Genomic DNA, 25253 nt, shown 5'->3' on the forward strand with positions numbered 1-25253 from the left:
TAAATCCAAGTTATATTAGCCCCAAATCCACGCACTGCCCCCTCAACATCTGTCCCCTTCCCCTAGACCAGAGCCTTCGCCCAGGCCCTGCTCTCCAAGAGGCACCCCATGCTCGTTCCTTTGTCTGCAGCCTGCAGACAATTGTCATTTTTAAGTCTCTTTGTTTTAAAACTCAGTTTGCCCATTTCCACCTTAGAAGTGCTTCTTGATATTCCTTCAGGCCAGCACCCTGGACAGACCATGGAAGCAGAATCCAGGGAGATGTTTGCTTCTTAGCAGCATGCAGCCCTGGGTGCTCCAGAGGAGGCTTGGGTGTTTAGAGATCCCCTCCCCCATCTTGCTCTTTTAATAGCCTTTTCCATATTGATTGCTACCTATTCAGATATTTCAAATATGTCCTGTGCTTGGTATAATTTGATATCTGTCCAGTCCCTAAAGTGCCTTCCCAACAAATGTTCACACGATGTTACAGTCTGTTTAAAAGATTTATATTCCCTTTGGCTGAATAGAGACACAGAGAAAGGTAGACTCTGTCTTCCCAGGCAGGGGACCTGTGGTCACTGATGGGGCAGCCTCTAGCAGGTCCTGTTTAATATATCACTTATTAAAATGGACCTGCAGCCATGGCCCAGGGCTCCCGAGCTGCCCCCTTCCCAGCAGAGGGCAGCTCCAGGCATAACTGACCATATCCAAGACTTGCCCCCACCCCAGCCCACCCCGACACACTCCTCTGTTGTATAGAATGACAGAGATGGCCAGGGCTTCTAGACAACAACCAACAAAAGGACCTCTAAGGGCTGAAGGACATGGTTGCAGCTGGGTCTGAGCCTGGGTTTGGGGTCAGATGGCTCTGCATTCCAGTGCTTCCTCTGCATTGCACTGAGTCACCTCACACTAGTTACTTACCCTTTCTGAGCCCTGCCTCCCACTGTATAAACAGAGTAATAATAGTGCCTCTTCATGCCGCTGGTGGGAGCCTGATATACAGGAAAATTCAGGTGGAGGCTGTGTGGTCCTTTTAGCCCCTCTGGGGCCTCAACTTTTTAACCTGCTGAAGGCGGTGAGTCCCTCTGGGTTTCCAGGGTTGCTGGGGCTGTGGTGTGGGAAAGAACTCAGTAATTGCACTGTGCTTGAATCAGGTGGTCAGGGGCAGCAACCTGGGCATGGACCGAAACTGTTTTTTGAATCTTCTCATGTGGCTCCTGCCCCTGCTGGACAACCGATGTCCAAACTGAAGGTTGGCCCTGCCCCTAACTCTCCAGGCAGCACCCCTGGGACTTCCAGGGGGAAAGAGCAGAGGATCGGTATGCTCCTTAGTACCTAAAGACCCTCAGCTCCAAGGCATTGGAGGTGCCCAGGGTCAGCAGGGAAGAGAGCCAGGGTCAAGAGGAGGGTCATGTGGCTGGGGAAACCAAGCTGGCATTCCCAACCAGTCACCCCGCTGGCCTGCCAGCTCCAGCTTCCCGGGTGTCCTCTTAACCACAGCTCAGAGGAACCCTGGGCTGGAAGCTGAGGCCGGGGGGCCTCCACTGCCTGAGAAGGGGAATGAGACATCACCCTCCCCCATGGGCCCCTGCAGCCCCTTCTTCTCACCCCCTCCTGGGGACTGTTACCTGATGTCTGAGTCACACTGAGGCTCCTGTCACTGTGAGCTGTGTTGTGACTCCTCGGCTGACAGTTTCATAACAAACACATTAAAAGCTCCCTGCACTGGGGTTTCTGGATGTGAAACAGCCAGGAGAAAAATCTCCTGGCCTTTCTTCCCAAAGCCTCTTGCTCCAGAGGCCTGACCCACAACCGTGAACTGCCCCTGAGAGGCTGGGATGTTTTCGTAACAAGCCTCGGGAAGGGGTGACTGGGCTCATCCTCATGCAAGGACCAAGGAGCTCTGGAAGGTGAAGGTGCAGAGAAAGAGCTAAGCTCATCCTCAGCCCTGCCTTGGAGGACAGGTGGCCCTCAGTGACACGTTAAGTGGACATAGATTGACCCAACACTGAATACTTCTGCATGCTGAGTGTCGTTCCTGCTCCCCTCCATCCTATGAAGTTGGTGCTGACTTATCCCCACTTGACAGATTAGGCAACTGAGACTTGAAGATTTGAGAGCGTGTTCAAGTTCATAGAGCTGGGATCTGAATGAGTCTGTCACTAAACAAGGCTGCCTGCCTGCCAGCCTCCCAGCCATCCTCTCCTCACCATCCAAGGATGGCAGAGGCCTCGGGGAAGCAGAGAATTCAGCCTGCAAATTTAAAATGGAGTGAACTTGTCCTTTGGGTAAGGACTTGCCCATTCAGCCCATCTTCCCTCCCACAGGAGGCTACCCACAGTGCCCCCCAGAGGACCCCCCACAATGTGTTTTTGCCTCACAAGCCAAAACCACCATCCTTTCCTTCCTGACTGCAACCAGCAAATTGACAGCAAGTCCCTCAGAACCAAAGTGGAGGAAAGAGAGGAGAGAGACACAGGAACGGTAATTTTATTGTACATTGGAGAAATAGCCCTGTGTGCTGGTTCAAGGTGCAACATACAGAATATCCAATTTAAGAAAATAAGGAACCAGGAAAGAAAGGGAGGGGAAACCTCTTGAGGTCCAAAGTTGCAAACAAAAAATGGTAAAAGATTCCTCACGCAAGAGGCATTTTTGCAAATACCATGCAAAACAGGCAGCTGCTGTGCCTTAGAGAATCCCTATAAATAACAGAAGACTCCAAGCATTCCTTTATGTGGACTCAGAGCACAGGGAAAAGGAAGGAAACAAAATGCCTTTTGGCATTTCAAGATATTTGGCACTCTTGTGATTACATTTTTTTTTTTTTTACAGTCCATTAGAGAGAATAAACTGACACAATATTAGAGAAAAAAACAGGCGGCTCAAACAACAGACTGCAGCGGGGAGGTTAGAAAAAGCTCAAGCATTTTTTTCTTTGTTTTTCGTGTTGTTGTTTTTTTTTTTTTTTTTTTTTTCTGACATATAAAATGTGTCCATTTGCATTAACTTGGGCAAATAGCTTGCAGCAACAAAGAAACACAAGCTTTACAATTCATTTTAAAATAAGACAAGGATCCTTTCTATGTATCATTCCTTAGAAAAGTTATCTTCTTGTTTTAAACACATTCCTGATAACTTCAAAAGATGACCAAAATAAAACAGTATCTACAGAGATCATTTTCTGATTTTTTTGTACATCCAAAGTTAACAACATAAAAAAATAAAACTAGACAGCATTTCACATCCAAGTGCACAGAATCATTTTTGCAAGATTAAATAATGTAAACATTGGGAACAGCCAAATCAGCGAAGAATACCAACACCTCATCCGGTGTTGCCGCTTCGTTAAGTGGTTCAAAATCCAGATCTATAATTGCGCAATATTCACGGTATAGAAAAAGAAATAGATATTAATTTGACAAATAGCTGCAACTGAGACTTCTTTTTTATTTCTTTATATGTGTATATAGTGATTTAATTTTTTTAATTTTATGTATTTTATTTTTATTTTTGCAGAGGAGCCCAGAGCCGCCTTCTCCTCCTCCTCCTCCTCCTCCTCCTCCTCCTCCTCCTCCTCCTCCTCCTCCACACGCCTCATCTGTCTCCAGGCCGGCCTGACAGGACAGGTTGTTGATTTCATCGTGGGTAGCAAGCTAGTAATAAATTGCAAAGTGCTTTCTCTTTTTCATGCTTTTTGCCAATAACTGCTCCCTCCGCGGTTCTTATTCTTTCCCTTAACTCATTGTCTTTGGGGGAGTTAGACACCCGGAGGTGCCTTGTCGGTCATATTTTTCAGCACGTCATCAATCCTATCATCTTCAATAACAACTGCAAAAAAGGGGGGGAAAAGAGAGGTGAGCACGCTTGGGCCCTGCCAGGGGTCTTAGATGTTTCGTGTGCCGCCAAGTAGGGAGGGGGGAGAGGGAGAGGGAGGAGGGCTCACTGCCGGGTGAGACAGCCCCCTCCTCCTCGGAGGCTGCCTAGGGACCCTTTACAGCCAGGCTCTAAACTGCGCTACCCCCCCCCCCATGCTGGGTGCCAGCTGAATGGTGCAAAAAAGGAAGCCGAGAGGTCGCGAACGCAGCAGCCGGCTGCAGCCAGCGAGCGCTCTGGCCGCGTCCTTCCCCCACCCGGTGCATTTTATTGAGAAAGGAGGCTCCTTCGCAGAGAAGGGAGAGGAGTGGGAGCCCCGGGTCTCCGAGGCTCTGAGCCCCCCGCGGATGTCCCCAGCGCAGAGCGCGTGGCCAAGGCTGAGTGCGGAGGTGCGGAAGAGCCAGGAGGGGACGCCAGGGCCGGTTCCCACCGCGAGAGAGCTGGCGGAGGGTTCGGTCCTGGCCTGGGCCGGCGGCCTCCAGCCCTTGACTCTCCGGGTGGCTGCAAAGGACAGTCTTCCTTCGCCGCCTGCCCGGGGCTCTGCCTCTCTCACCATCTCGACCTAGCCGAGGCTTTCTCAGTCCCTCGGCGCGACGGTCGCCTCTTGAGATCTGGGGTCTCTACGTCAGGGGTGCCGCTCACGCTCATTGTTACACTGCTTCCCCGTCCTCCCGAGACCTGCGTCCCAGGCTCCGGCTCTCCCGCTGCAGCTGCCCCCAGAGCTTTGTCCCCGGCTCTCAGCCGACCTCCTTCTCCCGCGTACCCGCTCCCGTCCACCGCTACGTCTCAGTCTCTCCTGACAGCCGTCGGGCAACCTCCTGTCCCCGCGTCTCTGGAGTTCCTCTCGGAACCTCCCGGCGTCTCGGTCTCACTGGGGTTTCTCCAGCTCCCGAGCCGAGCGCCGAGCCGTGCAACTCCCCACCAGCTCCCTTTACCAACTAACACGAAAGCCCGTGCGACCCGAGTGCCCCTAGCCACCGCGGCAGGAGTGGGAGCCTCCCCTACGCGGTTTCCCACGCCGTTCCTTGGGGGACCCTGGGACCTTCCCCCAGGACAGTACAGCGAGCGCAGCTGCGACTCCACTGCGCAAAAGAAGGGGGGTGAGAAATAAAAAAGCAAACTTTGACGCGGGTGGGGAGCGGGTATAACCCTTCGGCCTCCGCCGCAGCTAAAGGCCGCCACGCCCCCGGTGGACCCTACTCGGGATCCAACTGAGGGGGACGCCTACCCTTGGTCTGCCCCAACCCGACCCGCAGTGCGGGATCCCCCAATTCTGCGGGAGGGGATTCCATCCGGTTCGAACAGGCTCTGGTGTTCGGGAGACCCCTGCAAGCCTCCGCCAGGCCGCAGCGCCGGAAGAAGGAAGGAGGTGTCGGGGAAGGGACTGAGAACTCACCCCGCTTGCTCCGGCCGATCTGGCCCAGCTTGGGCGGCCGCTTGTTCTGCCCGGCGCCGAAGAAGTTGTTGGTGTCCTGCAGGCGGCACGAGAAGATCTGGCCCACGTCGCCGCCGTCGCCGTAGGGGCTCAGCTTCTCGTCGCCGTAGGGCAGCACCTCCGACATGGTCGCGTCCGGGGGCTCCGCGGCGGCACCTCCTCCGCCCGCGTCCCCGCCCGCGGCGGACAGGGTCAGCGGCGCTGGGGCCGGGGGCGGCCGGCCGGGGTCGGCCCGCGGGCTGCGGCGGCGGCGGCGCCGGCGAGAGGCTGGGGGACACCGCTAGGGCAAGAGCGCGCAGCCGGCGCGAGCGACCCAACGAGCGCCCGCAGCTGCGCTGCGCTGCGCTCGGGCTCCGCGCGCGAGTGGCTGCTGCTCCGGCCGAGGAGAGCAGGACTCACATCCTCGGCGCTCTGGGGCGCTGGGCGGGGGCCGGCCGGGCGGGGCCGCGAGCCGGGAGGGAGGAGGGTGTCCCTGCGAGCCCGGAGGGCGCGGGACCCAGGAGGGCGCACCCGGGGAGCCGGGCGGGCCGGTCCTGCGGCTGGTGCGGGCGGCGGCGCTGGATCCGAGAGGCTGACTGGGGAGCTGCAAGCCGCGGGGCTGCGAGGGGCGGAGGGGGAGGGGAGCAGGGGAGGAGGGAGGGCGGGGGGAGGAAACCCGGAGGGAGGGAGGGGGAGAGAAACCAAGAGGGAGACGGAGAAAAACAGAGAGAGAGAAAGGAAGGCAGGGGAAGCAAAAGAGGGAGACAGAGAGAGGGGGGGAGAGGAAGGAGAGAAAGAGAAAACGGGGGGGGGGCTAGATCTAGAGCGGAAAGGCAGAGGGAAGAGACCGGGGAGGAGAGGGAGCGGGAGGGAAAGAGAGGGTCGGAGAGGGAAAGAGGGAGGAGAGCGGGAGAAGGAGGCAGGGGCCGCGGAGCCAGCCAGCGAGCTGCGAACCAGAAATGCCGGCCGCCGCGCCGAGCGAGGCGCGGGAGGAGGGCGGGGAGGAGGGGACCCGCGGGCCGGGGGAGAGATCCCTGGAAGCCGAGCGACGTCACGGGGCCGCGCTGGCCGGCCCGGGCCGCGCTGGCTTCCTGCCCCCGCCCCCAGCACCCGCTGTCCCGCCCGCGCGGCGGGCCCGGTGCGCCCCGCCCCGGCCCGCGCCCCTCCCGCCGGGTGTTTACCCGGCCCCGAGCCGGTGCGCGCCGGCTCCGAGCCACGCCAGCCCGAGCTCTGCCTCCCGAGGGCAGCTGCGGGGAGAGGACCCGCGATGCACAGGCGGGGAAGGACGCGGATCGGATACTGACCTCCCTGGAGGCCAGAGGCCAGGGCAAAAGATCCGAGAGCACCGGGGCGACACACGGACAGAGCCTCCCTCGTCCTGGTCCCCTACCACACTTGAGCCCCACTGCAGACCTTCACCCCTCAGCGGCTAGAACTTCACCCCCGGCCCCGGGTCCACTGCGTAGGCCCTGAAGGCCCTGCTCCCCCCACCCTGCCCCGCGACGCCGGGCTCCCGCGGGGCCTCGGGTGGGAGGAGGGGGAGGGAAGGCAGCCCCGCCTCCGGCAGGAGAGGGGAGCGCCTCATTACGCCGGGCTTGCCCGGGTTGCCCGACTTTCGGCGCCTCCTTTCTCCGCCGGGGACGTCCCGGGCCTGCCTTACTCTGCCCCCGGGGACCTCCTTTCCAGCAACAACCATGAACCCTGGCAAGAGACTATGGCCTGAGCCGAGGAGTAGGCTCCTCTATCCCATGGGGGAGAGTGGGGCAACCCCAGAGGCCTGGGAGGCGCATCTGCCAAGCAGATGGTAACTCTGAGGGAGCAAGGTGCGTGAGGAGCGCTCATTATCCTCGCCCGGAGCCAGCAGCACCTGCTCTCCCCCCAGAGACCGGCACTGCTCAGCAGAACCGGCCTAATCTTGTAGAGGGGCAACCAGCCCAAGGTCACGCAACCTGCTAGAAACACATCCAGGTCGCCAGGTGAACTCTCACCTGGCTCAAACTGCAAGAGGTTGACCGTGAAAGAGCACCGTCAGCCTCACTCTCCCCTCCACAGTTAGAACTCTGGTGGGACCGGACTGGAGGGAAAAGTGGGTGGCCGTTTAATGGTCTGTGGAGTAAAGACAACCTGAAAGGAGCCAAACCCTGTTAAAGGACTGGCTGGCTTCCAGAGGCCAGAGCTCCTGGGGAGGAGAGGGAAGCCAGGCAATGTGGCAGATGGGATAAGCACGACCTTTGGGTTTGACCCATGACCTGTGTTTGAATCCCAGCCCTGACATTTGCTAATTGTGAGACTTGGGGCAAATCATCTATCCTCTCTGAAATTCCACAGCCTCAGCTGTAAGATGGGGCACACGCCTGGCTAGCTAGCTGCCTGAGGTGCCTTGCCCTTCCCGGCAGTAATAAGGGGGAAAGTGAAATGAGGCTGGCTGAGAGTGGACGAGCAATAAACACTTAGAAATCACTTAATGGGTGAGAAAGAGCAGTAGCACTTCACTCCTTGTCATTTCAGAGCCATCTGAGGGGGAGGATCCCTAGAGATTACCTAGCCCAACCCTGTAATTTTCATGTGGGGAGCAGAAGCCAAGAGGGTTGGGGCTAGCCCCAAATCCCATGACTTGTCCATGGCAGGAGCAGCAGGTCTCCAGGTCACCTCTGCTCTGCTGCACAGCGACCTGTCTCCATTCATTAAGGCTCTACCAAGCATCTGCTTCCAGGTTGGCTTCAAGGCCAAATGCTGGAAGAGAAAGCAAGAGCATAGCAAGCAGGATGATAAAGTCACAAGAAGCTCTTACATTTGTATTAGGCTGTTTTTCCCCCAAAGCATCTTTACAGCCATTCTCCACCTTGCTTCTCAAAATAAAATACCTCTCAAGGTACAAAGAGGAAACATTGCATCCCTGTTTAACTGATGTAGCAGAAAGAGGGTAAGTGACTTACCCAAGGTCAGAAGCTAGCGATGGAGCCAGGAGAAGCCACTCTTCCAGCTGTGATTTCAGGTGCTGGGAGGGAACTCCCTGCAATGGCGGCAGCATGTAAAGCTAGACCACCCACTCATCTGGCTCCTTCCTTGCTGCTGAACAGTGGGAAGCAATTTACACACTGAGCATGTACCATGGCCAAAAGACACAGAGAGGTCCAAGAATCCAGGCACACAGAGCAGGTAAGAGCAAGAAGCCAGTTATAAATCCCAGCTGTTCTTAACTTCACCTTGCTTTGTCCAAACAAGGTCAGAGGTGGCAGCATCTCACCCAATTCAGTACCCACTCTGTCATGACACACACCCCGCCTGAACATGTGGCCCTTGACAAACTGAAAAGGTCTCCTTGACTGTTATCTCCTGAATAATCAACCTTCAGAAATGGGAGTCTCTGGCCCATTTAACAGATGAGGTAGCTGGAGGTTAGGTGATCTCTGCAAGGTCACATAGAAATTTCACAAGGAAAAGAGTCAGAATGGCATCTCTCTACTTCTACTCCTCCCAGCTGTCTTTATTACAAAGGCCTCACTCAATCTTCCATTACTTCCATCTTCAGAGTACATCCGTCCATCCTGGGATTCCATTCCTACTGTCTCTCCCCACCCCAGATGCCAAGGCCTGTGTTGAAGATGCCAGATCCAGGAGAAGGAAAGGACCAAGAAAGGCTGCCTTCCCTGGTGCCCAGCAAGGAACCCAGTAGTGCACAGTCAGGAGCAGTAGACCAAGGTGAAGAGTTCCCAGAGGTGGTCAAGTTCAAATCCCTGCTCTGTGATCTTTCACTTCTCGGTGCCTCAGTTTCCTCACTTGTCAATTGAGGATATAATCATCCTACTCAGTGGTTTATGCTAAAAAAGTTCAAACATACATCATGCCTGGCACATAGTACGTCCTCCATAAGTATTGTTATTATTATTAGCCACTGACTCTCTTTGTGGCTTTTAATAAACTGCCTCTTCTCTTCAGTCCTCTGACTTTACATCATAAAATAGGAAAGATCCCATCTTTTTTTTCAAGTCTCCTAAATTTAAAGTAGATACACAAAGGTGGGGGTCACAGAGCCCTCCCTACCTCTCAGCTTTCCCTTTGAAATTCACCTAAAACTCCTTCACAGAAAATTTAATTGCAGGACTCTGGAATTAAAAATCACAAGCCTGAACCATCTCCTCAGGCTTGGCCCTTTCAGTACAGACATTCAAGGATTGAAACACTGCAAATGAAGCCCCTACTGCTCTCTGAGCCCTAGGCTACAACTGTGGGGTACTGGGGAAGGCCAGCCCAGCAAGGCCCAGCATGAAATAGAGGTTCCCTCTGTTCCCATCCCATCCCTCCTGTCAAGATGAGGAGACTGAGGCACAGGTAGCAGCATCAGTGATAAGACCCATTGGACAGCCCTGCAGGGCATCCATGGGCAGGCCAGGACTAGGCCCCTGTAGGGATAGAGCTGGGAGTGCCAAGCCTTGCCAGGACTGGCTCAGGCCCTAGATGATGCGGGGGAAGGATAAGATGAAGTCCACGTCAGTGGCCAGCCGGTCACCTCCAGAGAGGCTAAGCGGCCACCCAGCAGGAATGGCCACTGCAAGCCATAGTCACTGGAACTCTGGTGGCAGCCAGTTCCCCACCTTCCTGGAAAGGCAGAGCCTCTGCCAATGTCACTACTGCACACGGGGAACGAGGAGTAAACACCTTGGCTGAGCGAGGGGCTTGGATCTAGATGCAGGAGCATTCAGAGAGCATCTGCAGTGGCCCCTGTGCCAGGCCCAGCCACTCCCAGTTCAGTCAGCTTTGCTGTCGCCATTTGTCCAATCATAGGCCCTTTTTAAATTTTTGAATGGAAAATAAAAGGGAATCCACTGGAGCTACTGGAGCTTCGGTTCCTACCATTTGGGCCTCCTACCCCCAGTGGGTCCCCCAAAGAATGGCCAAAACTTTGCAGGCTCAGTTTGTAAACCACTTCTAGAGTCCATCTAGCCTGACCCCCTCACATTACAGTGGAGAAACGGAGGCCCAGGAGGGGAAGGGCAGAACCCAGGTCTCCCCTGTTACAGTCTCGATTCCTACCACCTCATCCTTTCCTACCGCCTTGTCGCTCCTTATACTCAGAGTCACAAGCGGGGAGGGAATCCCGGCCACGCACCACCAGTGGCAATATCAAAGAGATTTTGGTTCAACAATGGATTTTGTGTTCTTCTTTAAAATGAAAAGATCATAGTCATTTTAAAGTTTTTATTATGCCCACAAAACTTAGGTCCCATGCGCTCTCAGGCAGACAACAGTCAGTCAGGGGAGTGTAGGAACCAAATGTCACCATGATGGGAGTGAGGTCCCCATTCACTGGCGGGGGGGGGGGGGTGGAGGGCAATTCTGCCACCTGCCTGTGCCCTCCCCCATCATTCCATGTCAACAGCTTGGGTTTGGGAACTCTGAGGAGAAATTACCCATAATCCCCAGCCCCAGCCTGGCTGATGGGAGTTGCTGGGGCTGATTGTGGCCTCTATGCTACAGACAAGGGCTTTCAGGCCAGAAAAGCTGAGTGGCAGCCCAAAGTCACATAGCTGATGGATGAGAGGCAGCCGGTCCCATCCCAGAGGCCACTCTCTCCACTGTTGGGTGTCACTGCCCAGGGGATGTAGATTAGATAGCCCAGACCTGTCACAGGCCAAGGACTCCCCAGGAGGGAATCAATGAAGGAGACCATTCTCTTTCCCAAGACAGAGAACACTGTTGTGCGTACAATTTCCAGGAAACCCAAGGTCCTCCCAATCTGGATAAGGCTGGATCCTGTCCTGTGACAACCCAAAAGCTTTTGGGGCAGGGGTACCAGGGATTGAACCCAGGGCCACTCAACCACTGAGCCCCATCCCCAGCCCTATTTTGTATTTTATTTATTGACAGGGTCTCATTGAGTTACTTGGCCCCTCGCTGTGGCCTCATGATCCTCCTGCCTCAGCCTCCCAAACTGCTCAGATTACAGGATCGTGCCTCTGTGCCCGGCGAAGAGAACAGCTTTTTATACCTCAAGCCCAGAGGCAGCAGGACCAACCAAGGAGACGCCAGAAATCTGGGCTCAGACCCACTAGGGTCTGATCAGAGATGTGGCCACAACCTGCTGAGCCCAGATCCCACCAAGGAGGCTGGTCATGCTCAGCTCCAGACCTTTCAATTTATTTTTCAAACACTTTATTTAAATTTATTTATTCATTAAGCACTTTCCCATCCCATGGATGTGAAATTGATGCCCATGATAACCCCACAGGGTGGCAAGGCAAAGCAAGGATATCTCTTTTGTGTGGTGGGAAAGGTGAGTCCCAGAAGAGGAAGATGAGCTGCCCATCTGGGGACAGAGCCACCAGCACCACAGCCAACTCTCTCAACAATCAACACAGTTCCCTGCTCCTGTATCTGGAGAAGCACAAGTCAAGTGAAGGTCAACTAGGAGACCTGAGTCCAATCCCAGCTCCATGCCCCACTATCTGCATCACCTAAGTGACCTTGAGGTAGTCACTGCTCTTTTTGAGCTATAAAATTAGGGTGTATCTCAGAAGATATGCAGACAGAGTCATTAGAGTAAGGGCAGGGAAGAGTTTCATGCGGGGAGTCCCTCCAGGTAGCCCATAGGGCCTGCAGGGGTGGACAGAGGGTCTCTTCTTCCTAGAAAGAGAACTTCCTGTGGAATAGGGAGAGCAGAGGCCTAGGGATACTCTCCACACAGGCACAGAGGCCCCACTGGGCCCAAACCTAGACTGAGCAGGGGATGGCAGCAGGGGGCCATCTGGGCTGAGAGGAAGGTGGAGCACAGTCAAAGTAGCTGTGGCTTGAGACACTCTCACAGAATCAGAGCTGAGGAACCTCCAAGAGGAAGACAGCCACACAGAAGAAGAAACCTGTCCACGTGCTCAGAGGCAAGAGACAGCAGAAAAGGAGCAGAACTACCAACCCACGGAGGGATGGGACACAGAGGGCCAGGGAAGAGGAAGTGAGACCAGAGGGGGACGCTCGAAGCAGGAGAGAAACAGCAACAGGCCAGGACAGGACCGAGGGAGATGAGCCAGGAAAGAACCCGTCAGGGAGAAGCAGAATTTCTCACAGAAGAAAATAAATCTAAAATCTCTGTCATACAGTTTTTTCCAAACCTCCTCCTTTCCCAGTGTGAAGTCATTTGCGTATTTTAAGAACGTGCAATGCATTATGCATATCTCGTTTTTTGTTTAAAGAAATCATGGTTAATGTATTTGAAGACCTGAATGCCTGGAAAATTATAGAGAAAGAAATATGGGAAATTTCCCCCCTTGGAATTTTCTGGGTGTGTCAAAACTTTCACAGCTGCAATCAGTTCCTTGATGAGCTGGGCAGAGGAAGGGGGAGAGTGGAGAGAGGATTTCTGCTTCAGCCTTCCCAGGCTGAGTCACACTGGTCCTGGGACCAGCGGCCCAGCATCCTCCCTAGACTTCTCAGGCCTGGTCCACAGGCCTCCCTTTGCACAACCTGTTTCTCCTCCAAGTTGTCCGGCTGCCTCAACTGCAGGGTCACAGTGCCACCTGGCGGTCGTGGAAGAGACTGCCATATAGGAGGGGTCCCACTGCACACCCTGGGGCTGGGGAAGATAGGAAGAAAGGCAGCCCAGGAGCAAGCTATTGCCAGTAGGAAGCACTACCCTACTGGGCACCTTAAATACTGAGCGGAGGCTCTGAGGGGGCCAGGCTGCGATTATGGTAATTTGGACATTAACACTAGGATGACCTCATTTGTACCCCCAGGTCTAGGGAGCATTCAGATTCCAGATGCAAAGTGCCTGGCACAGTTAAGTTTTCAATCAGTGTTTGTCCAGTTCAGCGGTGGCCCTCCAAAGCCATTTCCCAAAGCAGACACCTTCGGCTTTGAGGCCCCCAATGTTAGGTGATGACTCAGGCAGGGACAGGGATGAAGAGCAAAGGACCTGGGGCCTCCTCAGCCCCTCTGAGCAGCGCCTGCCCCATCTCAGGGAAGGGAAATGCCAAGTCCCTCGGTGGCATCTGGAAAACAATAAGGCAGCTGCAGGGAAGTGACTAATGAGCACTTCAGGGAGCAGTTGGGGACATCATGCATGGAAACTTATCTCATTCAAAATGGATAACTTCACACTCTCTAATTAGAGAGAAAATGTGCTGTGCGCCCCAGCTCAGCTTTCTGAGAACACAGGCCGTGGCACAGCTAGCCAGGAGGGAGTCACGTCTCATCTCTCAGCCCCACAGCCCCACAGGAGGGCTTCAAAACGCCCTTCCAGGTCCCTCATTTGCTTTCCATCTTGTGGACATGCAAAATATCTGAGCCGTCTGGAACCTTGGAGAGCTTCTAATCCAACTTGCTCCTTTTAGAGACAGAACAAAGGCCCAGAGAGTCAAATCACTGCATCAAGATCACACAGCAAGCCGGAAGCGGTAGCCCATGCCTATAATCTCAGCAGCTTGGGAGGCTGACACAAGAGGATCATGAGTTCAAAGCCAGCCTCAGCAACTTATCGAGGCCTTAGGAACTCAGCAAGACCCTGTCTCTAAATAAAATATAATAAAGGGGCTGGGGAGATGGTTCAGTGGTTAATGCCCCTGAGTTCAATCCCTGGGGGGAAAAAAAAAGCCAATCTTTGGGTTCCCAGTTCCGACGATTTATCACCATCCAATGACGTTGTCCTAACTCTCCTGTATGGAGTCCTAAAGCTCTAGACAGGTCACTGGACATAATGTTCTCCCTACACAATTCATCCCTCTTGGCACCCAGGCCTTAAAAGAGACCCTCCCCTTACTCATTACAACCAAGTCACGGCTGTCATCTTCAGTCTGAGAGCTAACTCCTCCAGGCAGCCTTCCAGGATTGTTTCCTTCACACCTACTGTCTCACTCTGGTTTACTCCTCCATCCCATGGACATTCAGGGTTAAGAGGTCAGACTCCAGGGTTGGGCTGCCTGAGTTTCAATCCTATCCCTAGCATGCTCAATCTCTCTGGGCCTCAACTTCCTTTTATTTAAAATATGGATAATACAAACACACACACACACGTGAGAATGCAATCACACACAGCACTCATCCAGTCCCTAGCAAGGAGCCAGCCCTGATGTCCACCCTAAGTAGTGCATACTGACAACCAAAGCTGGAGAAGGAAATGAAAAAATACAGCCCCTGCCTGAGATCTGTACAATATGGTTAAGAGCAGGAACAGAGAAACAAGAATGTGGGGCTGGGCTGGGGCTCAGTGGTAGAGCACTCGCCTCGCACTGCGAGACCCTGGGTTCAATCCTCAGCACCACATAAAAATAAGTGAAATAAGGGTATTGTGTCCAAGCACAACTAAAAAATAAACATTAAAAAAGAGAGAGAGAGAGAGAAACAAGAATGTATTTTGGGCCTGGCATGCTGGGGCACACCCGGTATCCCAGCCACTGAGGAAGCTGAAGCAGGAGGATCCCAAACAAGCTCAGTTCCGCCTGGGCAACTTAGCAAGAGGCTGTCTCAAAGTAATAAAAAGAAAGAAAAAAAAAAAAAAAAGCCGGGGTTAGGGCTGTAGCTCAGTGAGTGCCTGCCTCGGCACATGTGAGGAACCAGATTTAATCTTCAGAACCACATAAAAATAAATAAATAGTGTCCTAAAAACATTATTTACCAAAAAAAAAAAAAAAGGGCTAGGGATGTGGCTCAAGCGGTAGAGCGCTCTCGCCTGGCATGCGTGCGGCCCGGGTTCGATCCTCAGCACCACATACAAACAAAGATGTTGTGTCCGCCGAAAACTAAAAAATAAATATTAAAAAAATTTTTAAAAAAAGACAACAGCCGGATGCAGTGGCGCATGCCTGTAATACCAGCAGCTAGGGAGGCTGAGGCAGGGGGATTTCAAGTTCAAAACCAGCTTTAGCAACTTAGTGAGATGCTAAGCAACTTAGCAAGACCCTGTCTCTAAATAAAATACAAAAAAGGGGCTGGCGATGTGGCTCCATAGTTAAGCATCCCTGGGTTCAACCTCCAGTACCAATAATAATAATAAATACATAAATGTAAAGAACTGGTGATGCAGCTCAGTGGTAGAGGGCCCCTGGTTCAATCCCAAGTACTGCAAAAAAAAAAAAAAAAAAAATTGGAATCTCAAAAGAGGGACATCCAACCAGTCCAGAGGGGAAGGGTCAGGGAAGCTTTTCTGGAGGCGAAACCTCAAGCCAGTTTAAAGGGTAGATCGACTCAGATGGTGAAGGAAGGCCTTAACTACAGAGCAGGATCAGCATGAGCAAAGGCAGGAAGAGCATGGCAAGTGCTGGGAACTCAAGGATCAGTGTTGCTGAAGTCACAAGTGTGAGACCAAGAGGGATGTGGACAGGCTTGGAGCACTGGCCAGAGCTGGGTCATGCAGAGCTTTGCGTGACAGAGCCACACCTTGATTCTGTAGGTGGCAAGGAGCTCAGGTTCTTGTTATGAGGGACATGGTCAGGTTGGTGGCTTAAATAAATCACCCTGGATTTGGAGGGGCATGCTTTTCCTCTCGTGGGCTCTCCTGCAATGACACACTGCCCTTCATTGGTTTATTTCTAAGGGTCAGAGATCTGCTGCAACCTGGCCAATCTCAAAGACCCTCTATGGATTGACTGACCCCTTCCAAACTCATTAAAATTTAATTGCCCTTGGACCATAAAGAGGTGGTTAGGCCACAGAGTGGATTAAGGCCATTATGGAAAGAGTGGGTTAGTTGTCTTGGGAGTGGAATCCTATTAAAAGGATGAGTTCTATTTTTTTTTTTTTTTTGGTCTCTCTTGGGCTTCCTCACCATGTGACGCCCTCTGCCATGTTGTGATGCAGCAAGAAAGCCCTTGCCAGATGCTGGTGTTTGCTCTTGGACTTCCCAGGCTCCAGAACCTCAAGAGAGAAATCTGTTTATTGTAAATGACTCAGTCTCAGATTTTTCTCTTACAGTAACCAAAAGCAGCTGAGAGAAAATTTCCAGCTATAATATTCTGTGAACCACAAGCATTCCAAAGAACTGAGCCCTTATCCCTAGAAGACTTGCAAGTAATTAAGATGCTCTGAAGCACAAATCTGAGCCCTATGCAGTCAAGGACTGGGCCTTATGCATTTTACATCCCCAGACACAAAATACAAATGTTAGATGAATAAATATCCATGAGTGACACCCTCGGCATTCCAGAAGCCCTGCAGGTTCACCAGCCTCAGCTCTATCACCCAACTGGCCTCTTCAAATCCTGGGACCAGACTAAAGGGCATCCAAGGATGGCCTGATTTGTCAAGGTGTTTGCTTCTTGAATTTTCATTAGAATTCTGGAAGAATTAGGCTTCTGAAGACTGCCTGCCAACCCTCTCTACTAGGATCTGCTGGAATGCTCAAGGTGCTGACTAGTATGTAAAATGCTGCTTATGATAATAAATGCAGTTGGTTCTCCAAATCTGTGGGTTTTGCACTTGTAATCAGCTGAAATCCAAAGTATTTTGGGGTGTGGGGAACTGCATCTATACAACATGTAGACATTTACCCCTCATCAATATTATACACAATAGTATACCAACACAGCATTTACCTCGTAGTAGTGATCTAGAGACAATTTGAAGTGTTGAGGGGCAGGTGTAGCTCAGTGGTAGAGCACTTGCCTAGCATATGGGAGGCCTGGGTTCCATCCCCAGCACCTCAAAAACACACAAAAACAAAGTGTAGGGAGGAACTATACAAGTTATAATTTTAGGCCATTTTATGAGGAATTTGAGCACCTATGGATTATGGCATCTGCAGAGGTCCTGGAAATAATCCCCTATGGGTGAGGAGGATCCCACCCAGCTGCCTCATGGAAAACCTGATGCAGTCCCAACCTAATGTAATCAAAAGTTGGGGGCTTTGTCTTCAGGCAGTGGTAGCCTTGACCTCCCTTGCTGGTTTGCTGTATTAGAAACAATACCCTTAAAGAGCCTAACATTGCCTGGTTTGTGATTATGTGGCCACAGGCAAGATGTAACTCCACCAAGCCTGTCCTCATTTATGAAACAGAAGTGACAACATCCACTGTGTAGGACAGCAAGCATTAATGCATAAAGCAGCTCCCAGACGTTCTGAGCACCAGCAGTAATCACTTAAGATGATTCCTGCCCACCACTGCTGCCCAGGAGCAAAGTGACTGAGCACACGGCAGACAGGAAGACATCACTCACAAAGATCCCACTTAATACTAACTTTCTACTTCCTTCCTCCCATCATTCCCTGTCCCACACAGATCTAAGGCCACTGGACCCTTCTGGAGATGAGGCTCCTAAAGCAAGATAGAAACTGCCACAGAAGGCCACAGCAGGGAGTGTGCCCATTTCAGTCCCAGACAAGCCAGGATGAAGCAGGGACCTCCAATGCCCAGTCTTCCTCCAGTATGGGCACCCTGCTCTACCAACTCTGGGAGCCAGTATCTCATAGTGTCCCGTTGACAGAGGAATCTGTTGGGCCTGCTGCTGGTGGGCAGCAAACAATAGTTCAGATTGGGATCCATCACATGACAGCTCTTATGTCCTCACCCCCATGAACTTCCCCCCTCGGGGCCAATTTCTCATCTATACAGGGAAGCCGAGGACTCAGCCTGAGAGCTGCCTGACGGGGAACTCACTTTGCAACTGAAGTTTGAAGTGGTGCATGGTGTAACACCAGGCACATAGCTGTGCCCACTGTTTGCCCTTCTGTCCCCCGAGGCCCCACCCCGGCCAATGCTCCCAGGAGAATCCTCAGTGCTCTGATGTTCAGGACATCCAGACAGACTTCAAAGATGGCTGTTAGCCAGGCCAGGGATGCCTGACCATGGGCTGGCTGTCCAGGAGGGTCCTTTGGGCTCACCAGACTCCTCCCGTGGTGGCAAGCATCAGGGTTTCTCCACTGCTGAGCTGCACCTCAGCTGGCGGAACCTAGACCACCTCACAGCCAAAGAAGCCTTGAAGTCCCCAGTTTTCATTCTGTCCCAGCAGGGATCAGCTCCATCCTGGGAGGCCTCGGCTTAGCCATTTAACTCATTAACAAATAACAGGCAAACACAAGGCCGCAATGTTTAATTTGTGCTGTTCACATGGGATACTGCTTATCACTAGTGTCAGCCCCCTGAGAGCACCCCTCCCCCCACACAGAGGAGGAGCAGGGGATGAATGTTCAAGGACACAGAAGGGAAATAAGAGCTGTGTGCACGATTCTTGGCCACTCAGAGGCAGGAAGGACACTCCCCAACTTCTCCTGCACTCACAGGCTCAGCACAGGGGCGTGAGGAGTGGAGGGTAACAGGGAACACGGTGCTGGGATTGTGCCCCGGCCCCAGGCGAGGGGTCGAGGGGCGGGCTTCAGAGGCCCAGAGCTCAGGGTGCCGGCTGGCTACTTTTCCTAGACAAAAGCAAGCAAAGAAGCTGCCACAAAGAAGCTGCAAGAGCTGGGGGCCAGGAGGGCTATGCCCTCGCTGCTTCCTTCAGCAGAGGCCTTTTGGGCTCACCCTTTGTCAGGCAATCCAGAGCTACCCAGGCCTGCCCAGCTGCAGCAGCTCCACATCAGGGCTAGAGGTCTGCGCTCTGTGTCCCGCCCTTGGTCAGTGAAGATACCAACAGGGCTGTCAGAGCAAAGGAGAGACACCTCTTGGCGTCTGCTGATCCGTGTCCCACTGTGTAGGCAGAAGCAGATGTGCTGACCTCACCCCCTCCTGCCCTGTCCACATGTGTGCACACATTTGGGAGGCAAGCAGGTGAGGGGAAAGACACAAGTGACCTGCCCAGCCTGACAATTTGAAGAAAGACCTTATCCCCAGTGGAAGCAAAAGGAAGAAAGCGAGGGCAGTCTCTGCAGGTATGGCTCTGGAAGGCCCGGGGCTCAGCCTTTCCTCTCCGAGGTCTGCAGCAACCAAGAGTCACCAGAAAAGATCAGTGGCTTTGGTGCTGAGGTGACAGGATGCTTTATCATACACATACACACCCCCAGCAGGTTCCTAGGAAAAAATACCAGGCCTTGGCACCCACCAAGGGTGGGGCCCCTCTAGATGCTCTGGGGAGGTCAGAAAGGCTCTCTGCTGGTGGAGGTGTGGGTCTGGAGAGACTCCACTCAGTCACACCCGGAGGCAGAGCTACCCCTATGGCTGCTCTTCGAAAGGCCTCAAGAATGAATCCCCACTCGGGGAGGGCGGCTTCCAAGTGCAGCCAGGCGCTGCAGAACCGCTAGCTGTTGTACAGGGGAATCACCCGGGTGATCTCCCGCCGACAGATGGGGCACCTCTTGGGCTCTGGCAAGGCACGGTAGCACTCACGACAGGAACAGACATGCCCACACTCCAGGAAGACGCAGGACTTGAAGCTGCTCAGACACACGACACAGGCACTCTTCAGACTCTCTCGGTCCTCGGGCGAAGCTTGACTCAGCAGCTGGGCCTCGTGTTCCCGGAATTCCTCCTGCAGCTGCTCTACGCGCAGGCGCTCCTGCCTCTGCAGATACTGTTTCCGGAGAATAAAGAAGAGGGTGACACACGTGGTGAAGCCAAACACCAGGGCCAGAACCTTCCAGAGTCTGACGCTTGACTCTTGCCTTTGCAGCAGGCTGTCAAAGTCCTGGCTGCTTAGGTAGTACTGCATGCCTTGCTTGGGGGGCTGCAGGCGCACGGAGTTGTTGTCTAGGACGAGTTCACCAACCCCTGTCAGGGTGGCCCCCACCTTCAGCATCTCTTCAGTCTCTTGGATGCCTTTGGGCCGTTCTCCACTGATGTAGTGGCCAATGACATCGGTGAAGGACTGGACGGAGGGGTGGAACTTCTCGTACACAGTCTCCAGGCCCAGGTCCACAGAGTCCAGGGGCTTCAGCACTCGTACAGCCATGGCCACGCCATCCTCATGAGGCACCAGATCAAAGGGCACAGTGTTGGTCCTCTGGTGAATGATCTTTGAACAGTCATTCCTAAAAGAATAAGAGGACTAAAGATGAAACCAAGAGCCAGATATCTAGGCAGTGGGAGATCACCTAAGTGGCAGCAGGACAGAATTCACTCTAACTAGGACTGCAACAGCAATCACTACTCTCTGACCTCATGATGTGAGGCTGCAGTGCCTAGGTCCTCAGGTGGGGTCAGTGGGCAGAAAGTACCAGCAGAGGTCCCTTTGCCACTGTCAGATAGACATCTGAGACAAAAGTTGCTAGAATCAGATGGAGAATTGGTACTCCATGTTAGGGCACAAAATTATTTTAACACTGAAGTCATTAATCTATAAATCAGTGGTCCTCAAACTTTAGAGTGCTTAAGAATCAACAGATTCCAGGTCCCTTCTAACCTGAAAATTCTGGTTTGGTAGGCCAGGATGTGGGCCCAAGAATCTGCATTGTAATAAGCTGCCTATGGGCTCTGACAGAGGTCCATGGAACACACAGTGGTATCGCCAGCATCACAGGCTGGTTTTCAACCTACTCAGGAGATGCTGAAGACAGCAATCTCAGATCAAAACTGTTAAAGATGGGGGTACCAGAACCCCAGCCTATGGACAGACCAGCTACGGTTTTCAATTGGTGTAGAAAGGACACATACCAAAGGTGGGTTGTTCGATTCCACACCATCTTGTGCTCCTGAAGTGTCAGTCGCTGGATTACCCCCTTGCAGTTCTCAACAGACTGACTGTTCAGCGTTTCTTTAACAGATCGCACAGCTCCTAAACAGAAACAAATCATTTCATTTCTGAAGAACTGTTCTGCCCTCTCTTTCAGGTGATTCAGAATGTGGTTTCGGTCTCTTAATTAACCAAAGTGAATACATTTGTATTGTACCACCCTAAGGTACATCTTAGGAGCACTATGCTGAGCACCTTATCTGGGTCACATCATTTAAGTCTCACAACAACTCTACAAAGTAGGAATTAGTTTACAGATAAATAATCTCTACTATAATGAGATCAAAAAAGGTTTGAAAATTTTTCTCAAGGTCACAGGGCAATCACTCAGATCTTTCTAACCCCAAAGTACATTCAGACAATGAACCCCAACACCATAAAAGGCACTTAATGTCAGCCAAGACAATCTTTTTGTTTTTGCAGTAGTAGGGATTGAATCCAGGGCCTTGTGGGTGCTAGGCAAGTACTCTACACTGAGCCACACCCCCAGCCCAGCCAAGATAATTATCAAACTTTTGGAAGAAGGAAGTTGTTTTCCATTTACCATTAAACAAACATACCTTCAATAACAGCATAAGGCACACATTTTCCTGGAGCTTCTGAAAGAATACTCTTTAAATCTTCACCCAAGTGGATTTTCTTAGCTCCCTAAACACACATACACACACACAAAAATTAAATTGGCCATTGAATACTAACATAGTCAACCAAACTTAAGGGCAAAAAAAGATCTTTTGTTTTTTTCATGTTGAGAGTAAAAAAAGCTGAGCAGAAAGAATACTACAGATAATTCGACTCCAAAAACTGTCCCAGAGTTTCAACATGTAAAACAGGCTAGGAGCAGGGCTTCTGCTCTTTAGTCACTGCAGACTGAGGGTGCCACATACATTTTTTTCTATTTAACCAAAACCAATGCCCCTTTTAATTTGAACACATTTAATCTCTTCTTGACAACACAGTGCTGTTGTATAAAGCACATAGTAGAGGCTCAAAAAATGGTAGGTGTTAATTACCACCGTGCCTCTGTGAATGGATGCCCTGCACTCTGTTATAATAAAGAAGTGCCTTTGCTTTCTTCAGGCAAGTCTCTGTTAACTGGTGCCCAACAGTGGTCTGCTACTTTTTAATTTGTCTTTCTTCCCTCTCACAAACAAGCCTGCTGTTACTTCTGTTGCTGTCTTCCGCCAACAACCCCCAGTTCTCCCATCCCTGGTGCTCCCTTCTCCTGCCTTACTCTAAAACATTTCTTTGTCACTGTGTCATATCATCTGATCATGCGCTTTTGTTGGTCAAGCTGTACTAGAATGGAGTCTCTCCTGCTGCTGAGAATAGCGCCTGACACACAGCAAGTACCTGATATATATTTGACAAATAAATCAATGATTAAAGTATTTAGATACACCATTGTACTAGGCACTATGCTAAGCACTTCAAATGCATAAACCTATTAATGCTGGTGTTGTCCCCATAGAGTAGGCATTATTACCTGCAATTTCAGAAAGGAAACCAAGGTGCTAGGCAAGTACTCTACACTGAGCCACACCCCCAGCCCAGCCAAGATAATTATCAAACTTTTGGAAAAAGGAAGTTGTAGCGACCCGTCTACTTTACAGTTAGTTAAAGAGAGAGAGAGAGAGAGAGAGAAAGAAAAAAAAAATCCATCACAATGGACAATTAGAATTTTAAAGGGCAGAGCCCAGCATGGTGATGGTGCACACCTGTAATCCCAGCATCTTGGAAGGCTAAGGCAGGAGGATTGAGAGTTCAAAGCCAGCCTCAGCAACTTAGTGAGATTGTAAGCAACTCAAAGAGACCCTGTCTCAAAATAAAACATAAAAAAGGGCTGGGGATGTGGCTCAGTGGCCAAGTGACTCTGGGTTCAATCCCTGGTACAAAAAAAAAGAAGAGAGAGAGAGAAAAAAAGAATTTTTAAAGGACAGAAGGGTGGTGAATAAGTTCAGAAAGACATTGTGTTGATCAACCTCATCCCCAGTAACTCTGGGGAACTCAACTGATCTGAATCTCAGTTTCCAAAACTGTTAAAGATGAGGGAAACATAATCTCATAGCATTTTTTTATGTGGATTAGGTGAATTTCAAGGAGTGGAAGAATCCAGCCCAGGGGTGGGCAGATGGGCGTATACAATAATTATGCACTCCTATCACTATGAGAAACACCAAGGGTACAACAAACCCTACTCTGGAAGTTTCTTAATCCAACCCAGAAAAGAGAATCTAACATATCAGGAGTCTCAATTCTTTTTCCAGGAGGGGCTATTTCATCCTTATAAAGAAACTAATTAGCAAAGCTTTTAAGATCACCTGGAGAGTTCATTCAAGATCCTCACCCCCAGCCAACTTGAAGCCAAATTGGTTTTGAAATCAGAAAGTGAAGTATCAGCTACACTTAGAGCCAACAGACTTAGCAGTAACTTGTTTATTTAATTAGATGAACAACAGGGCAGCTGGAACCTCACCAGGATGTCATTTGCACAGCAAATCCAATTACCTCACAAACTGGTTCATTCTAGATTCCTAAACTTTTTACCTGCAGGGATTTCCCACATTTGTTTCTAAACTCTTAATGAAAACAATCTGGTGATAAAGAACTTATGGGCTGGGGATGTGGCTCAAGCGGTAGCACGCTCGCCTGGCATGCGTGCGGCCCGGGTTCGATCCTCAGCACCACATACAAACAAAGATGTTGTGTCTGCCGAGAACTAAAAAATAAATATTAAAAAAAAATTCTCTCTCTCTCTCTCTCTCTCTCACTCTCTCTCTCTCACTCTTTAAAAAAAAAAAAAAAAAAAGAACTTATATTTGGAAATCTGCCCTTCATACAAATTAAATCTTTAGTAGTTGAATCGTGAAATTTCAAACAAAACAAATCCACTAACATTTATTGAGCAACTACCATTCTCAAACAGAACCTAGAAGGAAAAACCCTGTCTCTGACCTAGAGGTACACCTCTGTGGACCACCCTGACAGTTCCATTAAAATAATGTGGTCAATCGGGGGAAAAAAATAATCCTACCCTAGGACTCAAAAGACCTAAGTTCCAAGGTAAATAGCTATGTGACCTATCCTCTGAATCTCAATTTCCCAATTTACAATGGCGGGGCGGTGGGGGGGGGGTTGTCATTTCATCTACCTCAGAAAACTACTATGCAGAAAAAATGAAAACAATGCTGTGTAAACTGTAAAATGCTGTTCAAAAAATGAGTTGAAAAAAATAAGTATAATATAAAAAGGGAAAATTTGTTGAAGCAAGGAGTTTGTTAAATAAATGGGTCTCGGTACTTGCAGTTCCCGGGTCTGAACTGCTGTCCCTATCTCCTCCTTGTATTCTGCTCAAATGTCACCTTGTCTAAAATAGCAAGCCCCCTTTCCTGCCTTAGTCCACAACACGTCTCCCGGGCTACACCACCTGTTTACCGTCTGTCCCGCTGTACCAGCATGGAATCTTCACGAGGACAGAGACTAGTCTTTGCTACTCACTGCCTGGCGCACGGTTCGAGAAACAGTTTCAGAACACAGTTAAAGAAGAGTCGTCCTGAGTAACGAGAGGGGCTTAAGGCTAAGGGGCGGAGCGGCCGTTGTCTCAGACCCGACTTCGCACCCCTGCTCCGCCGGCTGGGCTGGGGAACACCGTCCCGGCGCCGGCTTCCTCTTCTGCAAGCTTCCCACTGTGGGGTGGCCAAGGTGAGTTGTGGGTCCCCACGGCCGCGGGCAGACACGCCCGGCTGAGGCCAGGCCGGCCCGAGCACTGACCTTGAGCTCTTGGGCGACCCGGGCCTTCTGCCGGTACACAGAGTACAGGACGGCGGTGACGACGGAGCTCGTGCCCAGGAGGATGAACTGGCCCAGCGAGGGCCGCCCTCCGCTCTCCATGGCGGCGCTGAGTCGGGGCGCAGCCGGCGACACCGAGAACAGACCGTGAACCCCGCGCCCCACCTCCCGCACTCGGGACCGCACCCCCACACGGTACTTTCCGGACGGCCTTTTCCGGAAACTCCAGTCGGTCGCACGGCGATGACGTACATCAGAGCCGGAAGTGGAGGCGGGGCAAAGGGGGCCGGAAGGCGGGTTTGCCAGGGCGACCGCTGAGCTGCGGAGGCATCGTGGGAAACCGACCTCCGCACCCCGGCGCCTGGAGAGGCTTTGCGAGGTCAAGAGACTTTTGCCGCTCAGAGGCCGTTTCCCTGCGACGCGCAGAGCACGGCCACGACTGGCGCGCCCGCCAGAGGCCTCGATCGCTCTGGTTTTCAGGGGTGACTGGGTGGGTTGATGGGTTGTTCGATGTTTCCGCCATTAGATTGGGAAGAAGGAAGAGAATCGTGCGTTAAGCACTTGGGAGTGTTTGCGTTTAAGCTTTGGGACAAACACCTTG

At 51.7% G+C, this 25253-nt stretch overlaps 2 protein-coding genes across 2 annotated transcripts; both read right to left on the minus strand.

The window, feature by feature from the left end:
• Positions 1-2457: 2457 nt before the first annotated feature.
• Camk2n1 (calcium/calmodulin dependent protein kinase II inhibitor 1) lies at positions 2458-6364 on the minus strand. The gene is made up of 2 exons (XM_027937532.2): positions 5258-6364; positions 2458-3816 (listed from the first exon to the last, which is right to left on the minus strand). The coding sequence occupies exons 1-2, from the start codon at positions 5421-5423 to the stop codon at positions 3746-3748; spliced, it is 237 nt and encodes a 78-aa protein (XP_027793333.1). The 5' UTR covers positions 5424-6364; the 3' UTR covers positions 2458-3745.
• An 11913-nt stretch (positions 6365-18277) lies between these two features.
• Mul1 (mitochondrial E3 ubiquitin protein ligase 1) lies at positions 18278-24867 on the minus strand. Its single transcript, XM_027937366.2, has 4 exons — positions 24635-24867; positions 21424-21511; positions 20785-20905; positions 18278-20162 (listed from the first exon to the last, which is right to left on the minus strand). The coding sequence occupies exons 1-4, from the start codon at positions 24752-24754 to the stop codon at positions 19433-19435; spliced, it is 1059 nt and encodes a 352-aa protein (XP_027793167.2). The 5' UTR covers positions 24755-24867; the 3' UTR covers positions 18278-19432.
• Positions 24868-25253: the final 386 nt, after the last annotated feature.

The sequence above is a fragment of the Marmota flaviventris genome, chromosome 10 (assembly GCF_047511675.1).
Source record: "Marmota flaviventris isolate mMarFla1 chromosome 10, mMarFla1.hap1, whole genome shotgun sequence".
NCBI lineage: Eukaryota > Metazoa > Chordata > Mammalia > Rodentia > Sciuridae > Marmota > Marmota flaviventris.

Coding starts and splice junctions, on each gene's coding strand:
- Camk2n1 (XM_027937532.2), bottom strand. CDS start 5,423: ATGTCGGAGGTGCTGCCCTACGGCGACGAGAAGCTGAGCCCCTACGGC. Junction 3,817..5,257: donor GATCGGCCGGAGCAAGCGGG/GTGAGTTCTCAG, acceptor CCTTTTTTGCAG/TTGTTATTGAAGATGATAGG.
- Mul1 (XM_027937366.2), bottom strand. CDS start 24,754: ATGGAGAGCGGAGGGCGGCCCTCGCTGGGCCAGTTCATCCTCCTGGGC. Junction 21,512..24,634: donor GGGTCGCCCAAGAGCTCAAG/GTCAGTGCTCGG, acceptor ATGTGTGTTTAG/GGAGCTAAGAAAATCCACTT. Junction 20,163..20,784: donor AATCGAACAACCCACCTTTG/GTATGTGTCCTT, acceptor TTATTCTTTTAG/GAATGACTGTTCAAAGATCA.